This window comes from Apis mellifera, linkage group LG1 (assembly GCF_003254395.2).
Source record: "Apis mellifera strain DH4 linkage group LG1, Amel_HAv3.1, whole genome shotgun sequence".
NCBI lineage: Eukaryota > Metazoa > Arthropoda > Insecta > Hymenoptera > Apidae > Apis > Apis mellifera.
The window spans coordinates 20999607-21024968 of NC_037638.1; the positions used below are offsets into that span (position 1 = coordinate 20999607).

General features: G+C 25.4%; 5 protein-coding genes across 7 annotated transcripts in view; 2 read left to right on the forward strand and 3 right to left on the reverse strand.

Annotated features, from left to right (window-relative positions):
* The window catches only part of LOC724195 (B-cell receptor CD22), a 309575-nt gene extending 301970 nt beyond the window's left edge, over positions 1 to 7605 (reverse strand). Inside the window, exon 1 of the mRNA XM_016915573.2 lies at positions 7542 to 7605. Within this exon, the coding sequence (XP_016771062.1) occupies positions 7542 to 7563 (22 nt within the window). The 5' untranslated portion in view covers positions 7564 to 7605. The remainder of the gene's footprint in view (positions 1 to 7541) is intronic.
* A 7042-nt stretch (positions 7606 to 14647) lies between these two features.
* On the forward strand, positions 14648 to 16020 carry LOC551158 (28S ribosomal protein S17, mitochondrial). Its single transcript, XM_623553.4, has 5 exons — positions 14648 to 14811; positions 15166 to 15323; positions 15391 to 15507; positions 15581 to 15657; positions 15793 to 16020. The coding sequence occupies exons 2-5, from the start codon at positions 15198 to 15200 to the stop codon at positions 15965 to 15967; spliced, it is 495 nt and encodes a 164-aa protein (XP_623556.1). The 5' UTR covers positions 14648 to 14811; positions 15166 to 15197; the 3' UTR covers positions 15968 to 16020.
* A 243-nt stretch (positions 16021 to 16263) lies between these two features.
* LOC551207 (RNA polymerase II subunit A C-terminal domain phosphatase) lies at positions 16264 to 19981 on the reverse strand. Its single transcript, XM_623602.5, has 8 exons — positions 19821 to 19981; positions 19476 to 19741; positions 19009 to 19312; positions 18562 to 18806; positions 17759 to 18500; positions 17511 to 17678; positions 17060 to 17339; positions 16264 to 16705 (listed from the first exon to the last, which is right to left on the reverse strand). The coding sequence occupies exons 2-8, from the start codon at positions 19700 to 19702 to the stop codon at positions 16434 to 16436; spliced, it is 2238 nt and encodes a 745-aa protein (XP_623605.2). The 5' UTR covers positions 19703 to 19741; positions 19821 to 19981; the 3' UTR covers positions 16264 to 16433.
* Positions 19982 to 20233: 252 nt separating this feature from the next.
* LOC100576938 (centromere protein L) lies at positions 20234 to 23048 on the forward strand. 2 transcript variants are annotated; one of them, XM_026446111.1, is made up of 6 exons: positions 20234 to 20251; positions 21221 to 21368; positions 21599 to 21807; positions 21966 to 22354; positions 22492 to 22666; positions 22743 to 23048. In XM_026446111.1, the coding sequence occupies exons 2-6, from the start codon at positions 21221 to 21223 to the stop codon at positions 22836 to 22838; spliced, it is 1017 nt and encodes a 338-aa protein (XP_026301896.1). In that variant the 5' UTR covers positions 20234 to 20251; the 3' UTR covers positions 22839 to 23048. The 2 variants fall into 2 exon arrangements, with proteins under 2 accessions (XP_026301896.1, XP_016770824.1); XM_016915335.2 differs by lacking the exon at positions 20234 to 20251 and adding an exon at positions 20317 to 20440.
* Positions 22935 to 25177, reverse strand: LOC551281 (snurportin-1). Of its 2 annotated transcripts, XM_026446109.1 has the most exons (7): positions 25066 to 25177; positions 24785 to 24958; positions 24319 to 24514; positions 23961 to 24228; positions 23718 to 23906; positions 23245 to 23616; positions 23150 to 23176 (listed from the first exon to the last, which is right to left on the reverse strand). In XM_026446109.1, the coding sequence occupies exons 2-7, from the start codon at positions 24798 to 24800 to the stop codon at positions 23150 to 23152; spliced, it is 1068 nt and encodes a 355-aa protein (XP_026301894.1). In that variant the 5' UTR covers positions 24801 to 24958; positions 25066 to 25177. The 2 variants fall into 2 exon arrangements, with proteins under 2 accessions (XP_026301895.1, XP_026301894.1); XM_026446110.1 differs by lacking the exon at positions 25066 to 25177 and having other exon boundaries at positions 22935 to 23176; positions 24785 to 25026.
* Positions 25178 to 25362: the final 185 nt, after the last annotated feature.

Here is a 25362-nt window from a genome sequence, read left to right on the forward strand (position 1 = left end):
TGAGGATTAAAAAAGCATTTGTCATAATAGTAGTACGCGTACGTGGTTATTTCGAATTTTAGAGATTTTTTATTCGACGATCCTCGTAGGAATATAAATTTTTTGAAGAGATATATATTTGATTATCTTACGATAAATCTATTCCTCATTTGAATAAAATAATTTTTAGAAAAAAAATGACAAGTTTCTATGCTCCACGCTTTTTATGTATTATGTTCCACCACGTATAATATTTTAATAAGTAATACCAAGAAGTATGATATGCATGCAGGATAAATGCATCGTTATTTCGAAAAATAAGATCTCCGCGTTGTATCATTAAATCTTGATTAAATCTCGATAAAATTTTCACATATAAATGAAAGATTTAAATTTTGGACAATAAATGGAACGGAAAACGGAGATAAATTTGTTTTCTGTTAAAAAATTTCTCAAGACGAAAGGTTTCTTTTTGTTATACGATCGAGAAACGATGGGAATAAACGGAACAACTCAACTCCAATCATGTCCAGGGGAAAAAAAAATCCGGCATCGCCCCTAGGGAACTATTTCCCGTTTTATGTTATCCACGGGGTGCTATAAACAAGCCTTCCCGAAGACTGAAAGAAAGATGTGAAAGGGGGCCGAATTCGAAGCCGAAAAGAAATCCGATAAAAAATTTGCTTAAAGCGTATGTCTCATTCTTCGGTGATTCCAGCATTAAAGATCCCGGTGAAAGAGCGATACGAAAAAAGTAGTGGAAAACCGCAGACGAAGAAGCTTCAAAGATACGGCGAGCATAACTCGAAGTGATTGTGCCACCTCACCGTGAATGATTCATAGAAATCGTGCGCCGCCACTGATACGTGCTGCTCTCGTTGGAGAAAATGAAACTTCCTGTTTTCCGTTCTCATAATCGTATTTTGATATTGGATAAATTCCATTCCGTTGGAATTATTGAGAATTAAAAAGATCGATTAACAAGAATCGAGGGAGCAGAACGAAATCGAGAAACGATGAACAGAAGAATAAAAATTATGGAGTTCGCATAATAGAGTGATAAAATAAATAATTGAATTTTTTGAAAATTAAACAACATACGTGGTAGAAAATACCCTACATCTTTCGCGAATGAATAAAATTATTATAAACGTTCTTCTTAAAAATATATATATATTTATTTTTCTAAAATTATGTATCAGATATACGTAATTACGAAAACAGTAACAGTAAATGATGTGAAACTTTCTGCGTATACTAATAATATTACGGTAACGATATATTATTCTCAGAATTACATTGGCAAAGTTCGAGAGGAAAATCTGGCAAGCAACGTAACTTTTCTAAAACAACTACATATTTTACAAAATTTTTTGTAAAAACCTTTCCTTTCCTTCGACTTATTCGAACACGATCCCGATATTCGTCGATTTAATTTCACCGATGCGATCGACGAACCACTACCACACTTTAAAATACAAAAGAGCACGAACGTTTACGAAAAATTACAAATTCCAGATTCCAGATGGAACACAAACGAAGGATAAAAAAGTTTCACGAGAAGTTTCACCTGATATAAACTAAATCGTACCGATGCTTTTTTGCCTTGAATTCAATAATCGCCGATGATGGAAAAAGATAGAAGAAAGTTGAAAATCGATCGGGTCAATCTTTTTACACGGATAGTTCGAAACCCGGTGATTTATAGTGGAAACTTCACCTTTTCGAAGAAAAGATCACTTTTGCAAAATCCGCGATAAACTTGGATCCGTCCACCCTTTTGTCAAAACAATATGCGCCTCCGCGTGTCCCGCGTGTCCTCCCTGGGCCCGCGCCCATGAACGATAAAGTTCACCGATATTAACATCTTCGTCGGCGCTGTAATTTTCACCCCTCCCTCCCTCCCCGGGTCTGATATACTGCAGCGTTTCCGTTGCGGCGGTACCCGTATTACGACTAATATTTCTCTTCCGTACAGAACGAAAATTGAGTACTTTATAAGGAGGTGGGACATTAATAACTCGTGCAGCCCGCCTGGTATTTTCAGGACAGCTTAAAAGCCCTCGCCGCATCGATGATGTATTATATGCTCACAAAAGAACTGACACTTACCGCCGCGCGCTTTCTCTCTTTCCATCATCCGTCCGCGTTTCTTACGTTTCCGTTTCATTCTCTTTCGATCGCACTCCTACCTCGCAGTCTCCTCCCTCTTGTCTCCTAGGTATCGCTCTTAAATCGCTACTAAACATTTGTGTATAATTTTAAAAAGAGAGATACCAGTTTTCGACGAAAATCTCGTTCGTTCGAAACGAGAGAGAGAATGGAGAAAGGAGGGAGAATACATGACAGATTCTGGGCCGATAAATTCGATGAATCGCGACGCGATTCGTGACGACGCAAAATGAACGGGATACGTGTACGGAGAACAATAGGCGATGATTGCGAAAACGATGATAGAGATAGGGGCATTAAAAAACGATGCGATGACGATTCATTATCGCGACGCGTTTCTGACGGATTAACACTTGCGAGTAATTTAAGAGTCGAGCTGTCTGAATTGCTACTTTCATCAACGTTGAATAAAAGTGTGAATTCCGTGGTGTATATAATCGATACAGGCATCCCATTCTAATATCAAATCTCGCACGTTCGCACTCCGTCCCAAGTTGTTAGGAGCAAACCCTCCACCTCGATTCGATCGCACCCCCGACTTCTGAAGATAATCAGTCTCAGTCCCATTAATCGCAATTTTCGTTTGATTACACGTATTCCGAGAAACTGCACAACAAAATGTAATTACAATGCAATCATAGAATACCCTCCGTTTCCCTACCCACCTCGATAATTTATCAAATTACAAATTAAATATTTCCTTCTTCCGAAACGTTTAAAAAAGAATATTCCGTTTGGGAGTATAGCTACTCTCTTCATCTCCAGATTTGCTGCTTGAATTTTAATTAGACGACTTTAAATCCTGCTTCCATTCCGCAGAATTTCACTCATAAAGGAATAATTCATTCCGCTTTGAAAGAATTGTTTAAACGCTACGTGGTAAAAATAAAAAAGAGACGCTACGAGAGATAAATCCGAAAAACGTGGGAAAATTTATTCTTCGATCCTCGAGGAACGATCAAAGGCACGCTTACGATAGCAGAGAAGAAGATGGAAAAATTACGCATCCGCGCGCGAAACGTTCGACACGTTGCAACACGTTCGTAATAAATCGACGGATAAATAACGCGTCGATCGATCATTAAGAAAGCGAATGAAACCGCAGAATCCATCCTCCTGGCCACAACCCTATCCCGTTCGATACGGGATTCCCGGGGGGATCCCGTTGACTAGAATAAAATTGACGTCGAGGGAATTATGTAATCAGGATTTTTTGTCAAAAGAGCACGAGCTACGCGAGAAAGCTACTCGGAGCTGCTCGTGATTAGGGTAGAATAAATAAAGAAGGAAAGCGGCGAAAGCGAGGGAAGAAGAAGGGGGCGAAGGAAGAAGGGAGGGAAGTGGAGAGATAGAAGCTTTTCGAACTCTTAATTCGCCTGCGGCCAGCCCCTTCCTCGACAACCCCTCTCGATCCTCCGCACATCATCATCGAAGTGGGGTTGAAGGCGTACGGCCCTGGTCCCACGTCTACGGTAACCATGGAAACGGACGCGTAGCCGACGTCGACGTCGCCGTCGTCCTTGCATACACGTACGAACACGTACTGGTGCACGCACAGGGCCACACGTTCGGCTACGTGTGTACGGATACGCGTTTTTCGAAATCGTGGTTGAGGATATACGGGGCGTGCGATACGTGCACCCGTGCAAAAGCACGTCCGCAAATGACATTTGCGCGTGGTTGGGAGGAACACGAGTTACGGGTAGACGGTGAAACAAAACACGGAAGAAGGAAAAGTGGAATCAACGGAGACACGTCTTCGGGATACGAGTACGATCTTAAGTTGTACGGATGCGAGCAACCTTTGTGCACCGGTTAAACATTTTGCGCGCTCGTTACTCGTCGTGCGTGTACGATACACGAAGAAACGGTCTTGGAATTATAATCATGGATGTAACTACAATATTTTATAAAAACAGCGAAAAGGATCGTAATGAAACATATTTCTGAACGTTATATCTCGTTCCCCTATGGAGAAGATAATTCGAAAGAAATTATTCTTTGTCATCGCAAATAGTGAGATTTCGAGGTTAAATTTATAAATTTGGAAAATTGTCCAACAATCGTTAGTTTCTTAAATATAATCTTTGAAAATCTCGCGTAATAATCCGTTAATAAATATCAAAGTAATCAGAATCTAATTTATATTATACTTCCTATCTATCCTATAACATGGATTCGCATAACGTGGCAGAAAAATTATGACAATGTTCATGTAATATGGTAACATTTTCTTGATACATATCGAAAACGAACTATAATAGCACGTTTATAATTGGTGAACAAATTATGAAAGCAGATACGAAATATATTCTACCGAATTGAATTTAATTATGAATAATTTTATGCAATAAATATCAATAAAAGATTTCTTTCATTTCGCGTAAAATGGATAACAAAATATTTTCAATTTTGATATTAACTTTGAAAAGAAATTAAAAATATTTTACCCTTAAATTTTAAATATTTATTTTGCATATTTTATATATATATATTTTCATATTCATTATATTAATATAATGTAAATGATTCGTATAATGCAGAACGTATTCTCCATGTTATAGGAAGATACTATCTATCTACAGAAAAAATTAAAGATTCCTATACAAACTTTATCTAAATTAAGATTTGAATATTATAGATAATCAAAAAATATTAAAATATTAATTTTCTATTTTGATACTCCATAATAATTTTTGAAATAAATGAGAAAACGAAGGATTAATAAAATTGTATAAAATATAATTACCTGTCTTTTATTATCCTTATAGCTTCTTTTAGCTACATCAAGTGAACAGGAACATATATATTTCCACAATCTCAGTGGAAGAAATTTGGGCATTAATTATTCGCGAAATTAATTGAATTTTTTTAAAATAAATTCATTACAAATTATTATTTCCGTTTATGTAAAAGCTACAATTAATTGAAAGTAAATAATTTGATAACGAATGATATAAATTTTAATATTATTTGAAAAACGCGATATAAAAACGCGATATTTTATAATTCGCAACACTAAAACCGAACTTTATTTTAATGCAATATTAATTTAAAGGATAACATTTTAACACTAATTTTCGCAACACTAATAAAGAACCGTAAAATTGTTTCGCAACTCTAATATACAAATCGTTATTAATCAATCGTAATATTAATAAATATAAAAAATATTTGCCCATAATGACTGGATATATTGGACCGATGATATACATCGGCCAAAAAGTACAAATATTATTACTATTACTACGTATTACTAAAACGAGCACAGTGATAAAGTAGTAGCAAAAATGACTTCTCATCCTTGGATCGAAAGAAAATCCAAATGATGAGAAACCATTGGTAGTTGCCCTCTTCTATGGCAATTTGCCGGGCCTCTTCGGCTTATAGCCTTTTCTTTCTTCGGGCGCAATGCCCGCTGAAACTTAAATCTAGGCTCGAGATTTCCTACTTATAATAGATGAAAAAAGAAAAAAAAAATCGCTTTGCACGTGAACGTTTAACGATCGCATCGTTCTTCTGATCTACACCTACAAAATCTCGAGCACAACGTTCGTTTCGATATCAAGATTCACGACCACGATCGCGAAATTTGAAAAGTCGATGTGCAAAGCCAAAGATAAGAGATTTTCTACTCTTGTTAGCCTTACCATCGATTCTTCAAATTGCATTTCCTGAAACAGATTGTCACGCGAAAACGCGCCTACCCGACTAGAGACTGTGACAACCTGCCCGGCCCTACCTACTTATAATTAATCAGACACACCAGAAGTATACTACCTATCCTACCTAGCCCTATATTTAAAAAAATGGCAAAACGGGCACACCAACACACTCGTTCCACGATTCTCACGCATAACACCCGGGCGCAAAAACCTACACTAGGGAAAACGTCCCGGGACGCCTCCGACACCCGAGCTTGGCACGCTACTTTCATACTCTAACTTTACGTACCATTTTCACTGAAATCGACTGACGATAGGCTAGCGACCATTGCGTAAAAGTATGCATGTATTACCCGTCATCCATAATTATATACATGTTAAGTATGATTGAAAAAAACATGTTTGATTTCTTAAGAAATTATTAGACTTGTTTCATTATTAAATTTAATTTCATATTATTATTTAGCCTGATCAATAATATTATTATTTGTAATCCACGGTATATAATAGCAAATGTAATTATAAATTATATAATTAATTGTGGATGAATAAATATACGAAATATACGATGCATTTCCACATGCCTAATACATACATACACACATACAATGTGGAAAATACATCGCGCACGATACACTAACAAATCGTCAGTCGCTGAGAAATTATTGAAAACTTAAACTAGGATCATCATACCCATCACCTTTCCTCCACTCAAGTAGCATCTGAGCACGTGAGTGAAGTCTTGGCAATAGACATGGAAAGGATTAAACCTGAAAATCCTGAGCTAAAAAAATATTAATGTATGTATCTTTTTTTCTAACGAACTAATGTTCTTTCATTTCTTATTATTTTATTTTAAACTTTATCTCTCTCTTTAATGAAGTAATTTAATCAAGTATATACTAAAGTATATACTAAAGTTTTAATCAATAATGACAAATATTAATAAAGAACGAAACATTTATTTACGAGAAAAATATATTAATACTCTAAGTAAAATATTAATAGAGATAACCTCAGGCGATCCTTTCATCAAAACATATTTTCGAAAACATGTAAAATAATGTTCAAAATTTATTGCTTTGATTCCAAATCTGCCTGTCGCGAAATATCTTCTTGTACATTTTGTGTAAAATTTTATATATTTAATACGAATAAAATAAAACTTTATTAAAAGTTCTCTATATTTCAAAGAAATATAAGAAATTTCATTTATGATATTAACAATCAAATGATCAAATTATTTAAAATATTAATACGAAACAAAATTGAAAATGAATTATCGTTTTATCAATAATTTATATTCTTATAACTATTGTTCATTTAATAAATATAAGGATATCCGACTTCTTCACTAGTTTTTTGAAATCTTTTCAATTATTCATCATTTACTTATCCATACGTATGAATATTCATATGAATATTTTAATTTTACAATTTTTTAATTTTAGATACTAATTTTACTCAGCAGAAACTATATGTACAATACTTATACATTATTAGAAAATTTCTGAATTTAATAATATTCTAAAACGCGATGTACAAGAAGATCTAACCTGAACTAATAAATAAAAAAATAATGCTACTACTCAAAAGTATAATAAATACCCATGATCACTGTGCTCGCAAAATTCTACGTATACAACTAATCACTCGTGTCGATTCGGACCTTTCATCCTACGACATGATTGAGTGATCAGAGGAACAAAAATACATGCGACTCACCATAAGATGCGAAGAATACCATTAATAGTTGATTCAGGAGAAATCTTCAGTAATATTAGAAGACCGTAGAAGAAATCTATAATAAAACGTAGAATATTATAATTTAAAATAGAATCCTGAATGATATTTGAAAATATTGAAATATTAAGTTATTAAATTTACAATAGAATAATATAATATATGAATTGAAATTTTAATGATCTCTAATAATAATGAAAATTAAAATTCTTTAAAAACTTAAAATACAAAATTGAAAATTTAATATAATTTTATTTCAATGAAGGGATAATAAAACTTTAATTTTTTCGATTGTCTTATAACAAAGATTAAAATAAATTAAAGAAAAATATTACAAAAATAATTACCTCTTCATATGGATGATCGCTTTATTTTCTTGATAGGAACACACATATAATTCTAACATATATCGAAAACGAATATTTAAAAAATATATAAATAAAAGATTATTACATAAAATTATTATATAAATTATAATCGACGAAAAAACAATGATTCTAATAATGATTCGCGAAAAATTTATTATAATTAAAACTAACTGTTTTAAGAAATATGAAGATTATTATGAAACAAACACTGATTCTACTGATTGCATTATACACAAATAATTGCATAGTCACAAATAGTTTTCAACACTAAATCCCAAAAAAATTCTTCACGATCAGCACCTTTAATAAAAAAAATAATATCAAATTAATAAATAATAATATTAATTCTTTTTTTAAAAAATATTGTATTCATTATTTGAAAATTTTTAAATAATAAACAATTATTCCTATTAATTTTTAAACTTTAAAAAAAATAAAGATTAATATTCTAATACAATTATTGTGATAAAAGTTAAAATTTTATCTATTACAAGCTTGAAAATCTAAGAATTAAATATTTAATAATTTTATTTCAATAAAAGAATGAAAAGAATAAATTTTATTTTTTTTAGAAATATGAGCTACCTAAATATAAACCTAAACCTAACCTTAAAATAGATAAATAAAGAAAAAAATAATAATTTAGTTTCTAAATTATATAATTATATACGAATTAATTATAATAATAAAGAAATATTAATTATATACCATAATATATCAACAAATCACTATAAAATAAAAAAAATCACTATGAAATAAATACTGCGCAATAAATCACACACTTTAAGAAAACGTCTAAACACCACTAATATCGATATTAAACTGACACCTCGCACCAGTTTCGATAATCGAATTAATTAGAGAGGGGGATAAATAGTTCGACAACAAATCGAACGTGTATGGGCATGAATCATTTCTTATAAGAAATGTTTATATCCTCAGGCACGATAAATGGAAAAGAGAGATAAACATATAATAATAGTTCAAATAGACGCATTTAGAAGAAGAAAATATATTACTGAAATAATGTAATTTATATAATAACATATTTTTAAAAAATGACGCATCTGAACATCATTATTATCGATAGATTGACATATTCGATAGAACGATATCTCGTGTTATAATTTCGATTATCGAATCATAATTTGAAAGAAGATACGTTCAATAATTTGACATCAAATCGAACATAAGTGGATATAAATGCTTAATTTTTTAGAATTAATAATAATAAAAAATATTTACTCTTGATAACATGTACAAAAAATAAAGACAAATATATAAATAATACAAATAAATATACTTAGAAAAAAAAAATATTCGAATTAATAAAATTTTTTAAAAAAAAACTGATTCTTTAATTTTAATAAACTAATTACTTTGTACACTTGTTATACAAGAGTATGAATAAAAAGATAACAAAAATTTATTTTAAATATATCTTTGTGAAAAAAATATAACTTACATTTGCAGGAAAATTATTAACTATATAAGCTATATATAAGCTTTGTAATATATCATACTTTCTTCGAAATTATCCCGACATAATATATATAAATGAAAATCAAAATCATAAAATAAAGATATAAAATTAAAATCATATTAAAATAAAGTAATAATTGAACTAAAATCTTGACTCAGAAGTTTATAATATAATATAAGGTACCTAACAATCCTACCGATAACCTAACAATCAAATAGACCAAAAGAAAAAGCACAAACAACTCAAAAAATTAACTTTATTATTATAATGGATTATTAAATAAATGAAGTTAACATAATAATTTATAAATTCAATAATAAAATAGTAATAGAATTACTTACTATATCACAAAGAAGTCACAAAAGACAATACGCCACACCACTGTCACGATAATTTTTAACTAAATGACGCCATGTGTTACAAATTCACCTAATAATTTTCTGATTGGCTGAAACAGAATGGTTCTTTATTTATTTAAATCGCGCTAAATTCAAAATATTTTATATAATATACTTGGAAGTCAATCAATCATTTCTATAAATCACTTTTAAAAACAACTTTAATTTGATATTTGACTATAATTTAATCTCTTTATTTATATATTTAATTAACAAATGAATTTAATTACTAAACTATTAAAATATTTAATTAATTTATCTGAAAATTTAAAGAAAAAGAAATAATAAAGAGATTTTTGAAGCCATTTTGTATGTAACTCATTTTCAGAGAATGTAACTTATACTGATTGACTCTCAAAATTTTCAAAATATATATTTTTATAAAATCAAAAGCTTATAAATATCTATCAATATAAAATATATAATAATAATAAGTTATTAAAATTAATATAAAAATTGATTATAAAAAATAATTAATAAAAATGAATTTAAAAAATCTGAAATGTAATAAAAGAATTTAAAATAAAAATTAATGAATTTAAAAAAATAATATAAAAAAAGAAAATTAAGATAATATATAAATAATATATAATATTTCTAATAATTATATTATACTATAATTAATATTTTTAAAATTTCAAACATTATAATTTGAAAAACAATTACAAAATCTTGTAAAAAATATAATAAGAATAAATTAATTTAAAAATAAAAAATTAAAAAAGTCTGAAATATAGAAAAAAAATTTAATATAAAGATTAAATTAAATAAAGCTAATAAAGCTTCAAAGAAATTAAGAGCAAGATTAAGACAAATACTAAAAATTAGAAAACATAAAAAAAGAATATAAAAATTATTTAAAAATGGAACATTATAAATCTTTATAAGGAATTTTTTTATATTGAATATAAATCTTTTTTAATAATAATCTATTATCAAATCATAATCATTGATAATCATTTTTCTCTTTTATTTCTATGTCTCATGCAAAATTTGAATTTTATATACTAATAATATTCTTATGTTAAATATTTAATTATTATCATTTTTTTCTTCCCAATTATTTTATTTAATTATTTTAATTCTATAATCAATAATATGAGAATGATGTGACAATTATATGAACTCAAAACTAAATAATATAAAAATACATTGATAAATCTATTCTTTGTATTTCTTCTATATTATGTTTGTCATGCTATTTCAGATGAAATTGTATTCTTTTAGAAAATTCCAGAAATATATTATTAAAAAAAAATTTTTTAAATTACATCATATTATTTTGGGATTAGAGATATTATTAAAGAAAGTAGTTGAAAAACTAAAATAATAATTTTAAAAATTCATAGTTAATAGAATAATCGGTAAAATTTTAATAAAAATGATTGATAAGCATTTTTCCATTTTTAAAATGAATGATAATCACTGACCACAGGAAAGATTTCATCACGACAAATTGAATACATCTTCCATATTTAAATATTTTCCTGAAAATAAAAAAAACTAACATGTAATACTACTAAAAACTACATCATGTAATATATCACAATTTTTATTAATTTGATTTAATTGATTAATTTATACGTGAGCAAATTGATATAAATTCGAGAAAATAAGAAACTAATAAGATAAGAAAATGTTTATCGTGAAATCGCAAATCAGGTTATGTGTCAAAATAAAGAAGAAATTTCTCGAGACACAAAAATAGATTGGAGTAATAATATTATAAGTAATTATTTTTTCAAAATCTATAATGGAAGAAAATTAAATTATAGCCCATTTATTATCTAAGAAAAAGTATTATGGAAAAACAACTAGAGAACAATAAATATTTGTTCAAAAGAATATCAATTGAAGTGCATACATATGCAAATGTAATTAACATTAAAATTTTTATTATATCATTTCCAACATGATTTCCATCCAAAATCTTTTACGAATTCATCCTCTCTATTCACAATACATTTTGACTAAAATATTCGTACATCTTCGCGAAAATATTTTTCGAATGATAATGATTTTTCCTCACAATGAAATGGGCAGACAGAGATAGAGTCAAGAGTGTAAAGCAAAGAGTGAATGTGTATTTTCGTAAAATGATCACGTCGTTAAAATGTATTCATCTAGTAACCGGTAAAATGAAAAGCGGACGTTTGAAATACTCGACTGCCTCGAGTTCGACGAGTCACCTATAAAACTAAATTGCACTTGCCTGACTCGGTCGAGCTAGGAATTTTTCACCGAGTAACATCTGCCCACATTTGTATCCTTCGACAATACTTCGTCCTTACTCTATACGGCATAGACAAACCTTTATAGGTCGGAAATAACCCCGGGAGGATCTCTGAGAGGACATTGACAGAAAAAGGCTAAACGACGATATCTCCTTTCAAGGATCAGGAATAAGGTCTGAAAGAGAATCTAGGAAGAGTGAAGAAAAGAAATTCCTTCGGTTTTGTCAAAAGGCTCCTCTTTCCTTTTATCAATGTTTTCAACCTTTCGCTAACTTTCAAACTTACTGACTTTCTCTCTGCATCATATCCTTTCTATCCTCTGTCTTGATTCGCGAAATACACGCAAGCAAAAATTTACTGTAAAGTGAAAAATATATGATTATTAAATTAGTATAGCATATTATAAATTCATAACAACTTAGTTAATTATTAATTTATTTATTCAGAATGAGACTTCTTTACTTTTTTACTTTGGTTAGCATGATTTACGAGGAATTTTTTTTCGTAAATAATATATTATTTAAAAAGTTATAAATAATATTGCGTTATAGAATACTTGGTATTAATATAATCTCGTAAAATCTCTATCAGTCTATCAGTCAATAGTTCTTTTGCCATTTCCAATTGGACATTTATATTAAATGAGCTTAATTCAATTATTATTATTATTATATTATTATTGTTATAATTAATTATATTATATTACAATTCTTTTTATACAAAAAAATAATAAAACTTTTATCTCTGCGTTAAAATGAAAATGGACTGTCTTGACTGTTATACTCGAGCATGATCGAGTTCGGTATATCGATTCGATATATATCGATTTGCAAAATTACTATCGATGCGTTGTTTAATTCGATCGAGCATTAGATCGAATTTTATTTAAATAAATGTTATTTTATTTAAATAAATTTTATTTAAATAAATTTTTATTTTAGAGACATATTTTTTCATTATAATTTTTTAACAATTTTTTCTAATATTAATTAATTATATAAAATTCTAAATATTTATATATAAAAATGTTAATCATTATAAATAAATTACCTCGTATATTACGAATTCTTTTAAATAAAATCTTATTTATTTAAATATTTTTTTCAAAATAGAAACAAAAAAATTTTTAAATATTAATTTAAAGAAAGTCTTTGTTGTTGCAAAAAAGTATTTCTTCTGACTTCATTTTTTTAAATTATATATAATTTTATAAAAAAGAAAAAGTAAGAAAAATACTTCAAAAGTTTCTCTAATATCTCATGAACATAGATTAAAGACACAAAGTTTGCTGCGATAAATGTTTGGTACGTATTGCCAACCAAAGAAATACACAGAAAGATTTTTGTCCATGTGTTCGCTTTATTTTATTTTATTTTGGGTCTCCAATCTAGAAAATGGATAACGTTGAAGAAGAGTTTTCGATTTATACGAGGTGTGCATTAGACTAACATAATCAGTCTTTTAGAAATCAATGCACCGTAATAATTAAACGATGCACTTCGATACAGAACTTCGTATTACAAAAAATTATTATATATGTAATAAAAATAAATTTCAAGGAACAGTAATTATGTTTACGAGACAGAAGAAGAAAAGATAGTGAAAAGAAAGTTTATACAAGATAAAACTATCAGTTAGATGAACCAAAAGAATAGTGTAATGTTCCATGATATTTTGTTTCATATGCATTAATATCATTAAATCTTATGATGATCATTTATATTATATGAAATCTCTTTATGTTCTGCTAAGGAAGAGAACTCCATTATTCAAAGTTATCACGTCAAAAGTAAACAATATTTTCAGAAATTTTTTCAAAAAAATAAAATTCAAAATTAAAATATTGTCACTCTAAGTATATATATTTAATGTATTTTTGATGATGATATATAACATTAAAAATACAAAAAATATATATACAATATATAAATGCCTCCATTATTTTGATTACAGTATTATGATGATTTGATTGCAGTATTATATGTAAAATTTGCAGTACTATATGTAGATGCCAAAGTTTCAAAATGGGATATCTAAAAAAGTAGATAGAGATCATATTTTTCTTTTTAGAATTCATAAATCAGGAAACAAATATAAATATATTATTCTTTATTTTTCGTCACACTTGCGTTTTATGAAAAATATTTCTATAAATTCATGTAAAAAATTATATAGACAGAAATATAGACATTATTGGCGAAAAGAATATTAAATTTATTAAAATGTTATATACTTTAATATTAATATGTTAAATTTCTTTCATTTTAATATTTTAAAAAAATTTAATTATGCACTATAAATATACTTATATATATTTCTATAATATTTTTAATTTACTCGTTATATTTTTAACTAATTTTTGTGAAATACTTTTTTTTTTTTGAGATACATCAAATTATTTTTCACAAAATAGTTCTACACAAATTGATTAAAAAAAAATGTCAAGTATTATAAGTAATTACAACAATAATACCAAATTTCATAAAAAAAGAATAAAGAATAAATAAAGAATCAATTAAATAATATAATAAAATAAAATGCAATATGTTCATCTTCTTATCTATTCTTTTCTCGTTCGAATTATATTCAGTATCTACGATGTTATTAATTAAGGAAGCGCGTAATTGAGTGCACCATTATCGAAAACTAGAGTTACGCTGTTAGTAGTTGGAGATTAATTATTATTAAAGCTCATGGACCCCTAGAGTATTCTTGGATGCTGATGCTGATAATACTGTCTATCTATTGCTCAAGATATATAAATATTAAGTACATTTCTTTTTTTACAAAAAATTTTTTATAAATTTTATGACAATGTTATAGAACATTATTTTTCAAAATTATATTCTCCTATAAATTTATAATAATTTTAAAAAATGTTATATGATAAAAAGAAAATACATAAGAAAAACATTCTGTTATAAATTACATAATAATTCTGTTATAATACATAATAATTTTAAGAAATGATAAAAATATAAATGCGAATTTATTGAAACATAAGAATTAATAAAATGATTTAAAAAAAATATATTCTTATAAATATATAAATTAATTAGATTATCTTTTCATTTAATTATGAAATAATTATTTTATAATTAGTACAACACATATTACATACAGATTACAAATGATAATATAATAGATACAAAGTGATGGCAAAAAATACTGTAACAAAAGAAATTTGTACCTATCTATTGGGGATATGTGTACCTTCTTCTAAACAAAATGCTGCTAAAATACGAGTACGTCGTTTAGAATTAGATAAACATCTTTTAATGGTACGTAAACCTAAAATATTCTCATAAATGCTTAGTTGAGGTTATGTATTCATTTATTATATTTCAGTACTTTAATAAATTTGAATTTGTTTATGCTCATGATCCTGAAAAACTTTGTAAAACAGGTGATACAGTTTTAATACAAAATTTACCAAAAAAATTAACACGAATTATCACTCATAAGGTATGTATGTTATAAAAATTAAATTTGGAATATCACAATATTTTATATTTATAATTTCAATTATTATTCATAGGTTATTGAAGTTATTTATCCTCTAGGTGATATTACAGATCCTATTACTGGTAAAAAGGTTGTTGCTGGACAATATAGGTACATTATATATTCTTTATTTTATATATAATATTACTATAATATAGTATAGATATAGTATGTATTTTTTGCAATCATTTAAAATAATTTAAAATGATTTATTTGAAATTATAATTTTATATTTAATATAACTAGGGATGATATAGAAGATAATGCTAAACTCTTTGGAGAATTAAAATCCAAGTATAAATATGATGAACTATCAAAAAGAGGAAGCATGGAAAATAAAAAAGATTTTACAAGTAAAAAGACATATATGAAATACAGCGATGATCCAAAAGATTTTGATCCATATGCTATAAATCCATAATATTTCACAAATGTATATTTAAATATTAATAAATAATAATATATTGAAAATAATATATTTATTTTATTCAAATTAATATTATTTCTGGAAAAAAAATATATTTAATTTAACTTAATTTTTTCAAACAAAATTTGTAAATAAAAATTAAACATTTTACGTATTCATTATTTATATTAGCATACAGCCAACATTTTTTTATAATTAATAAAACTATCATAAATGATTTAATAGAAATAATATTAACTTTATTTATATTTCTGCATATATTTTAAATTTAATAATTAAATACAAAATAATTCTTTTACATTTTTTTTGTTAAAAACATTGTTTTAAATTTTTTATAAAATTGCAAACTACATGAATCAGAATTCTACAAACATTTTAAAAAGTGACAACAATCGATTCAAAATTTACAAATAATATGAAAATTAATTCATAAAAACAAAATAGGCAATTTGTTAATGAATTATTCAGAAAGGAATTCTCTTTCAAGTGCTGCTCCCATTTCATTCCATTCTCGCTCATCTTCATTATCCATTATTTCCAAATCTTCAACTGAATCTTGTGAATTATCACCTAAATCTAGATCATCAGGTAAACTTTCTCCTCTTCTAAAACGTGTTACAGGATCATCATCATCATCTAATGTATCATCTTTGTCACTTGATGAATGATCATCTTCTGAACTTTCATTAGAAAATTTCTTTTTCTTTCTTATTGGTTCATTTATATTGCTTCCTATTAAAAAATTCAAATAATAATCAAAAAAAAATCTTTTTATATAAATTTCTACTTATATAATAAAATATATAATAAAATAATATTTAATTAAAATATTAATTAATATTAATTTTTTAATATTAATTAAAAAAATCTTTTGCATTTTTGATATAATTGCATTTTGTTCATAATTTTTTTTATGTTTTATAACTTGAAAAATATTTATAGTCATTAAATATGTAAATAAAACAAAATAATTTTTAATTCCAGTATTTCTTTGTTATTAATTTTTTAATTAATTTAAAATTTAATTTAATATCCTTATATTATTAATATTTTAATCATAAAATAAAATACATAAATTAAACATACGATCATGATTTGTAGAATCATCAGAATCAGAATTTCTGTGAAAAGTTTTTTTATCACATGCTTCTTCATCATCTAAATCCTCTGTATCAAAAATTGGTGCATCTAATTCTTGATCATCCATATCTTCTTCAACTTCTTTATCCATAATTTCTATTTCTTCAGGTGTGAATGACATTAAAGGATTAATACTATCAGCAAAATTATCTTCTATATTTTTTTCTGGTTCTTCTATACGTTCTGGACTACTACAATGTGGAGGCGGAATTCTAGATGCACGTGCCTGCAAAAATATAATTATTCATTATACAAATAATTAAAATTAAATTTATAATCTGAATTTATTATCATCTTTATCATTTTTATTATTTTCATTAAAATTAATAATTTTATTGTCACGTTTTATTGTCATATTTTATTATCACTTATATTTATTTAATATTTATTTATATACTTTTGTAGTAAGTGGAAATAAACGCTCATCAACATGTTCCCAACGTTCTGCACAAGTCCAAAGCCAATCTGGATTTACAATTTTTATATTCGGATTTTTTTTTGCTGTATTAGCTTTTGCTGTGCCAGGTCTTATAGCAACTAGATGAGTAGTTTTTTTTGATAAATCCTACAATATGATAATATATTAAAATGAAGATATTAGATATTAGAAAGAAAAGTAATAAAAAAAAAAAAAATTAATATTACTTGTGCTACTTCTGCTCCAAATGCTCTGGCAACTTTATAAGCTCGACTTTGATGAAGTTTTTGATGAGTAGGTATTAATCCACTAAAAGTTAAATGTACTCCTTTTAACACTTGAGCTCTTACTCGTGGAATAATATCTCTTAATGATTTCCGTCCACCTTCTTTTTCCATAGTAGCATAAAATTCGGTATGAATTCTACGAAGAATATCTTCTAAATATAATAAATAATCATCATCATCTTCATCTAAAATATTATTTTCATCAGGATTTTTATCCACATTTTTAATATCTTGTATTGATTCAGATAGTATTAAACTTTGTTTTGTTTCTGGTATTTTATTATCTTTGTTTTCATTATTAGAATCAACATTATTCTTGATGTCATCTTTGGTATTTTCATCATTTTTTTCTATAAATTCACGTTCATTTTCTTTACTTTCAACAATTTCTTTAATCTCTTTTTTAAAATTATTATCAACTATATTCTTTTCATTTGTTAATTCAGATGCACCATTTTTATCTGTTTCACCTACATTTTCATCAGTGCAAATCTCATTTATATTTTGTAATTCGGGTAAAATTGAAATATCATTTTTTTCTAATCCTGGAGGTGCATGTATGTCACCAGTATGACGAAAGAAGTGATAAGGTTTAACTTGAACTAAATTTCCACATCCTTGCCATACATCCTCCCTATCATCTATAATACATACTAAATCATCTCCACATGGAAATAAAGCTCTGTAACAAATTATTTAATAAGATTGAATCTCTTTTCATAAAATAATAATTATAATCATACTTAAGATTAGCTGTTTTTGATGCAGGATCAAAACATTCATCTCTTGAAAGTATTCTATGAGAAAATAAAGTTCCATCTTTATCCAATAATGCTGCTACAGTATGTGCATAGTTTCTTGCTCCAAATGTACATATATGTAATTCATATAAACGACTCATTTCAGAAAGAAAGTGTCGAGTATTAGGCCTTAAACGAGTATGATACCATGGAGAATTTGGTCCATAAAGTTGATAATGATAAACATCCTTAAAAAATATAATAATACTTATATATATAATATGTTTAATTATGTTATATAATAATAATATATAATAATAATAATAAATAATACTTATATTATTAAGATTAAGATTATTATTAAGATTATAATTAAGATTAAACTATTAATTAATTCTTAATTATTAATTAATTAATTATTAATTAACATATTATTAATAAAATATTTACTTTCATATTAGGTGGAACATTATCATTTGTTGTATGAACAATTGTTTGATCAAGATCTACAAGTAATGCTAATTTACGGTCATTCAAAAGCCGTTGTTCATCTTCCTTTCCAATCTTTTCAGCCAATTCCGGGCATACTTTTAATTCTGGTACACTATGTACCATTGGTACACTAGCTTGTGATATTTTTGTATTTTCATTTTCTTTACCAATTCCTTCAACTCTTAAGTCTACACCACATTCTGCACATAGATCTTTCATTACAGTAGGATGTTTACATCCTTCTAATGTCATTATCACTTGCCTATAATATGAGTCATATATTTAAAGATAAAAATATAAAAATAATGATTAAAATGATATCTTTTAATTGATATTATTTGCATAAAAAATAATATATTCAATATTATATCATTACAATACATTAAATATCAAAATATCATATAAATATAAGGTTAAGAATATACCCAGGTTGTACTACATCTCCTTCTTTTGCTAAAATATTTGTAACACGGCCAAATCGTGTAGCTCGATATTTTTTCTCAGGTCCTTTGCTATCTTCCGTTCCTGAAGTAACATTTTGATATAAAAGTAACACTCTACCCGCTGAAACCATCGTATCCATTCGAACTCTCCATTTCAATATTTTTCCTGGTTGTCCACCAAACGGAAATGTAACTTCTATCGTTCCCATAATTTTTTAATAGTGAACATTCAAATATTAAAATATTATCTACAGTTAAAAAAAATAAATAATAAATATCATTAGATTCTTAACGTTTTTGCGCGGGAGATGAAATAAACACACGCACACACACAATGATGTTCAATTCTTCAACGCCAATAAGAATACATATATAACTTATTTTGCATATATTTTGTCACATATATAAAAACTGAATTTTTATAATTAAGTAGCATATTTTTAATTTATATATATAAATATACATAAATCCTTTCTCTCTTTCCCCTCCCTCTCTCTCTCTCTCAATAGATTTACAACTCAACTATTATCAATATATGATAAAATTCGATATAAAAAAATAAATAATAAACATTTGATATTAATTCATTTAAATAATCAATTAAATATTATTATATTATATTAATATTTTTCGTATTAAAAAAGAAAATGTATTACAAGTTAAAAAATGTTTAATATTATATAATGATAATTTAACATAAAAATTATTAAGTATTAAAATATAGTTACTTTAACTGTATATAATATAAAATTTCCCTAGTAAGTAATACTATATTACAACAAATTACTTATTGCATATGAAATTTGCAATTTTTATTTCACAAATGTATCAAACTATTGAGAACTATTTAGCACTTAAATATACTTTTAACTAATATTTAATACATATCAATTTAACGTTTGAAGTTAGTTGAATAGTGTTTCAATTGTTTTGTAATAAAAAAAATTGTATGTTATATTGTATATTAATTATATATTATATTATATTATATTATATTTAACATCAAATTCGAATACAAATTCTTATACAGATTTAAAATTCAAACATAATGTGTATAAAAAATTATTTAACATTAATAAAGTTTTCAGGAAGGTTATATTAAGAAACAAGGTTACATTAATAAACAATTAACTATTTTAAAATAATTTAAAATTTGCAAATATATAAAACAAAATAGAAATAAATAGCATTCAATTAAAAATTTTAATTGTAATAATATTAATTTTAATTTTTGATAAAGAAGTTTTTCGATTTTAATTGTATATTAATTTTGTTTTTCGATATACATTGAATTTGTTAAATTAAACTCTACTATTATTTTCACATAAAAAACACTAAAAATCTTAAAAATTTAGGCACTACACAATCTAATCAAGAAGTTAATAAAAAAAAATTAAGAAACAAAATGAATAAGTATAGTAATTAATTAATCTATTATCTTTTTACATGCGATATTCTGATAACAATTTATACCATGGAAACATGATCGTAAGAATTCTAAATACTTTTTTGGAATATCTTTTCTTTTTAAGCTGTTTTTCCATTGGTTGCTTTTGCGCGGGTTAAATATCCTGTGCACTCAAATGCGCATAACACTTGCTAAAGTTTTTTATATAAAGTTTTATTTCAAAATTTGAATCTTTTCAAATAATTGTATATTGACAAATAAAGATTTTATCAAAATTTTATTTTTTTTTAACATATTTATTTCATGATTTTATTATAAGATGGAAAATGATGTAGAAAATATACTATCAAATAGTGATCGTACAATTCATACAATGTATACTCCTCGAACAAGAGGAAGACAACAATTTAGTTTAGGTATTAGTTCTGCTCCAGCAGAAGAAATTGAAGATATTAATACATTACAAGGTATGTTAAATATAATTTATTATAAATTGTTATAAGAATTATAAATAAATTCTGTTTTTATTTTAAATTATACTTAATGTAATAATTATAATTATATATATATATATATATATATATATATATATATATTTAATAAATTTTCTATATTAAAATTTTTATTGTATTAATTTATTAAAATTATTATTGTAATATTAATAATATTGTTAAATTGTAATATTTATATTTTACAGAATTATTAAATAAAACTTGGACTATTTTTGGAGTTTCTACTTTATTTAATTTTTATCAAGATGAAATATGTTTAAAACAATATGCAAAAAAATTAAGAGAAGAAATTGCAAACAATTTAACACAAGAAGATGTAACATATAATACAGAATTTTGTATTATGGAAAATATAATATTGAGACCTAGTCCAATGGATCCACCACCAATAAAGGTAATAATAATAGTAATAAACAATTTGAAACTATAAATATAATAAAAATTATTTGTTAATGATTATTTGTGAAATGTTATTGAAATTTCTTATTTTTATTCCAAATTAAAATAAATTTATATTATTTTTTATTATATTTATAAGAAAAATAATTACAGATTGAAGTTTATTCTGAAAAAAATAATAATGAAGAAAGTTCAAAGAAATGTATATATAAAGGAATATTTCTGTCATGGAGAAGTACTAAAAATACATTAACTGATAGTTCTATAAGATTACCTCTTCTATTATGTCGTAGTACACAAGGTACTATGGGAATTGTTCATACTATATTAAGTCGTATGTTTGATTGTATGATTGTCACATTATCTGCACATGAAGATGATTTACTATGGCTTATTCCAATTGTAATTATTCCAATAACTAAAGAGGAACAACCAAAAAGCAAAGATGAAATTCATATGGAATATAAAATACCAGAATTACCAGATACAGATACAATTACAATAAAATTTAAAATTTTAGATTTAATAAAAATATTAACAGTGTATGTGTTTATATCTTTTAAAATTTGTAAATATTATGTAGAAAATATTATAAATATAATATTAAAAATATTTAAAGTTATGTAATATGCATAAAAATAATAAAATGTTTTCTATTCCTATATTAATTCTCTTTTAGAATTATAAAAGATCAAAATGATGAAGCAAGTCTTGAAATGACTTTTAATTTAGAACATATAGAAAAATTCCGTGAAGTTTTATATTCTCAAATTTTAGAACTTGCTGGTTTACAATTGGGCTTGTGTGCATTACATAAAATTCATCTCCCAACACTTACTATTATGGAAAATAAAGTAAATAAATAGTATTAATTCTTATAGATACATTTACGATTTTTTTTTTATAAAATATATTATTTTTTATTTTCAGATGAAAGTAATGAGTGCAGATACTATGAATCGTGTTTTATTATATTTAAATGAAAAAGCTCTTGATACGTTTCACACATTAAATTTTGAGATGTAATCTGTATAATATATTTTAAATTATTAATGTTAAATTATTGTAATATTAATTTTAACATAATAATTTGGATTAGTATATGCAGTTTTCATATCATCATATGTTTTATAAATTTATTCGGATTTGGTATAATTTTTTTAAATATCACAGATTGTATAAAATATTAATGTTAGATTTCAAATACTATTACCAGTAAATTTGTACAACACAAAAGTTACATTCATAAAATATAAGTATTATTAACATCTTCAATATGTCAATTATAATTCACTTCCTTAAGAAGTTCGTTTATATAAATAAAATAAAGTAAAATTTTAGGAATTTTCATCTGCAATATCCATCTAGAAATAAAAATGAATAAGTAATAAGATTAATATTTATTTTTCAAAATTAAAATAAATAAACTTACTTGATTTTCTGATTCTTCTTTTCTTTTTTTAGCACGACAATTAAGAATGTAATGTACAAAATCTATATACCCATCAGGTTGTTCATCAAGTGGTGGTGGTACAGAAACACCAAGTACTTCCGATAACATAAAAGGTTTTAACCATGTTACAAGTGGAGTACGACCTTTAGTATATTGTCCATCTTTATGATAAAATAGTAAACCATCTAAGGGATATAAATTTGGAAGATTTGCTAATGATAAACTTATATCAGTATCACAACTGATATTTGGTAAAGATAACATGGGAAAACTATTTTTATATGTATTCCTTTTATGTAATTCTTCAATTTCTTGTAATTTTGATTTTAACCAAAAAAATCTAAATTCAGTCTAAAATAAATAATCTTTTTTTAATTTTACAGCATTATAAGATATGTAACATACACAATAACATATACAATATTATATAATTTGAAAATAAATATACTTACATCACAATTCATTAATGATTGATTAGACCATGCAAGTACATCTAAAATATAATATATCTTTTGTTGTTTTATCCACAAACAATCAACAATGGTACAACTACTTCTATGTTCAGATGGATTACCACCAGGAAGTGCGGAATAGAATTTACCAAGACGATTACCTCGTTTATTATATGCTTTAGTTATACCCTAAAATAAATAAAATAGTAAAAAAAGAATATTTTCTGTTTTGTTTTAACATACTTTACATGCAACAACCAGAGTTCTTTTCCCTTGAGGACAAGGAACTATAATCCATTTTCCTAAAAGATCTTGAGGTACTTCCAACATCCATTCAGACATCATTAATTGATTTGCATAATATTTTGTTTGATTAAATTGGCGTTTAAAAGAATGATAGCCTTTTTTATTCGTTTCCTCAATTTCTAATTCTTCTTCACATTCATCTTCTTCTGAGTTAAATGCTTCTTCTAATATTCCTCTTCCAACATTAAATGCAATATCTCTGCATCTAATAATATATATTATTATTTTTATTTTTATAATATTTATTTTATATATATTTTATAAACTATAATATAAATACATATTAAAAATATACTTTTTTTGAAATTGTAATAACCGTCGGCGTCTTATTTCTTGAGAAGTATCAATATTATCCACATCTAAATTATAATTGTCTTTTTTAATAGGTTTTTTGTAAAATATAGCACGTGGATTACTATTTTCTTTTTCATGTATACCTATTAAATTATCTTTCATCTCAGTTGCCATAATTGTATTAATATTATATGAAACTGTATTTTACATAAAAAAATGTCAAATTTATTATAACATAAAATTATTTTATAATATTTTTATGTTTAAAATTATTTTTATTATATATAATCATTATTAAAAAACTATTAAGAAACACTATTATCATTAATATAAGATGTTTGCACAAACCTTTTTATAATGATATTAATATTTTATTATTTATAATGATAATAATATTTTTTATGATAAATTCAAATAAGATTTAATAACAAATGATCTTATACATTTTATTCATTATAAAAATATACCTATGTTATCGTACATTTAATGCATTTTTACGCATGCAAGTAGTTAACTATCATTCATGTATTATGTTAGTAGTTTTTTTTGTTTATGTTTATTTTTTTATTAATGTAACCAATAAATATCTCAATGACATAGATTTTTCTATGTAATATGACAGCGTGTTATATTGACAATAGCTAATAAACACATATAATAAACAATTATTACTATTTCATCTACTTTCTTAAAAATAAAATATATTTCCATAAATTTATATATAATAAAACTAAAGTCAACTACACACGTTTCAATGGACTTATCAAATCCGATCGCAAAAATGTCTGCATAGATCCACTAGAAAGTATATATAAGATAAAATTGCAATTATTTAATTAAAGCAAATATGAAAAATCATTCAATATATTTTAGTTAAAATATGTTGTAATATTTATCACTTATAATAAAAACAAATCAATTTATAATAAACAAAATAATTTAGTGAAGTATGATTTAGCAAAAATACATAAAAAAATTAGAACTTAAAAATTTAAAGAATAAATTTTACATATAAATAAAGTTACTAATTTCAATTTATTTTCTT

Excerpts from the sequence above, each read along its gene's own strand:
- LOC551158 (XM_623553.4), top strand. The coding sequence starts at position 15,198 with ATGGCAAAAAATACTGTAACAAAAGAAATTTGTACCTATCTATTGGGG. Across the intron at positions 15,324-15,390 it reads TAGATAAACATCTTTTAATG|TACTTTAATAAATTTGAATT; the intron begins GTACGTAAACCT and ends ATTATATTTCAG. Across the intron at positions 15,658-15,792 it reads GTTGTTGCTGGACAATATAG|GGATGATATAGAAGATAATG; the intron begins GTACATTATATA and ends TAATATAACTAG.
- LOC551207 (XM_623602.5), bottom strand. The coding sequence starts at position 19,702 with ATGGGAACGATAGAAGTTACATTTCCGTTTGGTGGACAACCAGGAAAA. Across the intron at positions 17,679-17,758 it reads TTGGAGCAGAAGTAGCACAA|GATTTATCAAAAAAAACTAC; the intron begins GTAATATTAATT and ends ATCATATTGTAG. Across the intron at positions 17,340-17,510 it reads TATTTCCACTTACTACAAAA|GCACGTGCATCTAGAATTCC; the intron begins GTATATAAATAA and ends ATATTTTTGCAG.
- LOC100576938 (XM_026446111.1), top strand. The coding sequence starts at position 21,221 with ATGGAAAATGATGTAGAAAATATACTATCAAATAGTGATCGTACAATT. Across the intron at positions 21,808-21,965 it reads TGGATCCACCACCAATAAAG|ATTGAAGTTTATTCTGAAAA; the intron begins GTAATAATAATA and ends AAATAATTACAG. Across the intron at positions 22,667-22,742 it reads TTACTATTATGGAAAATAAA|ATGAAAGTAATGAGTGCAGA; the intron begins GTAAATAAATAG and ends TTTTATTTTCAG.
- LOC551281 (XM_026446110.1), bottom strand. Across the intron at positions 23,617-23,717 it reads AATCATTAATGAATTGTGAT|ACTGAATTTAGATTTTTTTG; the intron begins GTAAGTATATTT and ends TATTTATTTTAG. Across the intron at positions 23,177-23,244 it reads AAGAAGAATCAGAAAATCAA|ATGGATATTGCAGATGAAAA; the intron begins GTAAGTTTATTT and ends TTTTATTTCTAG.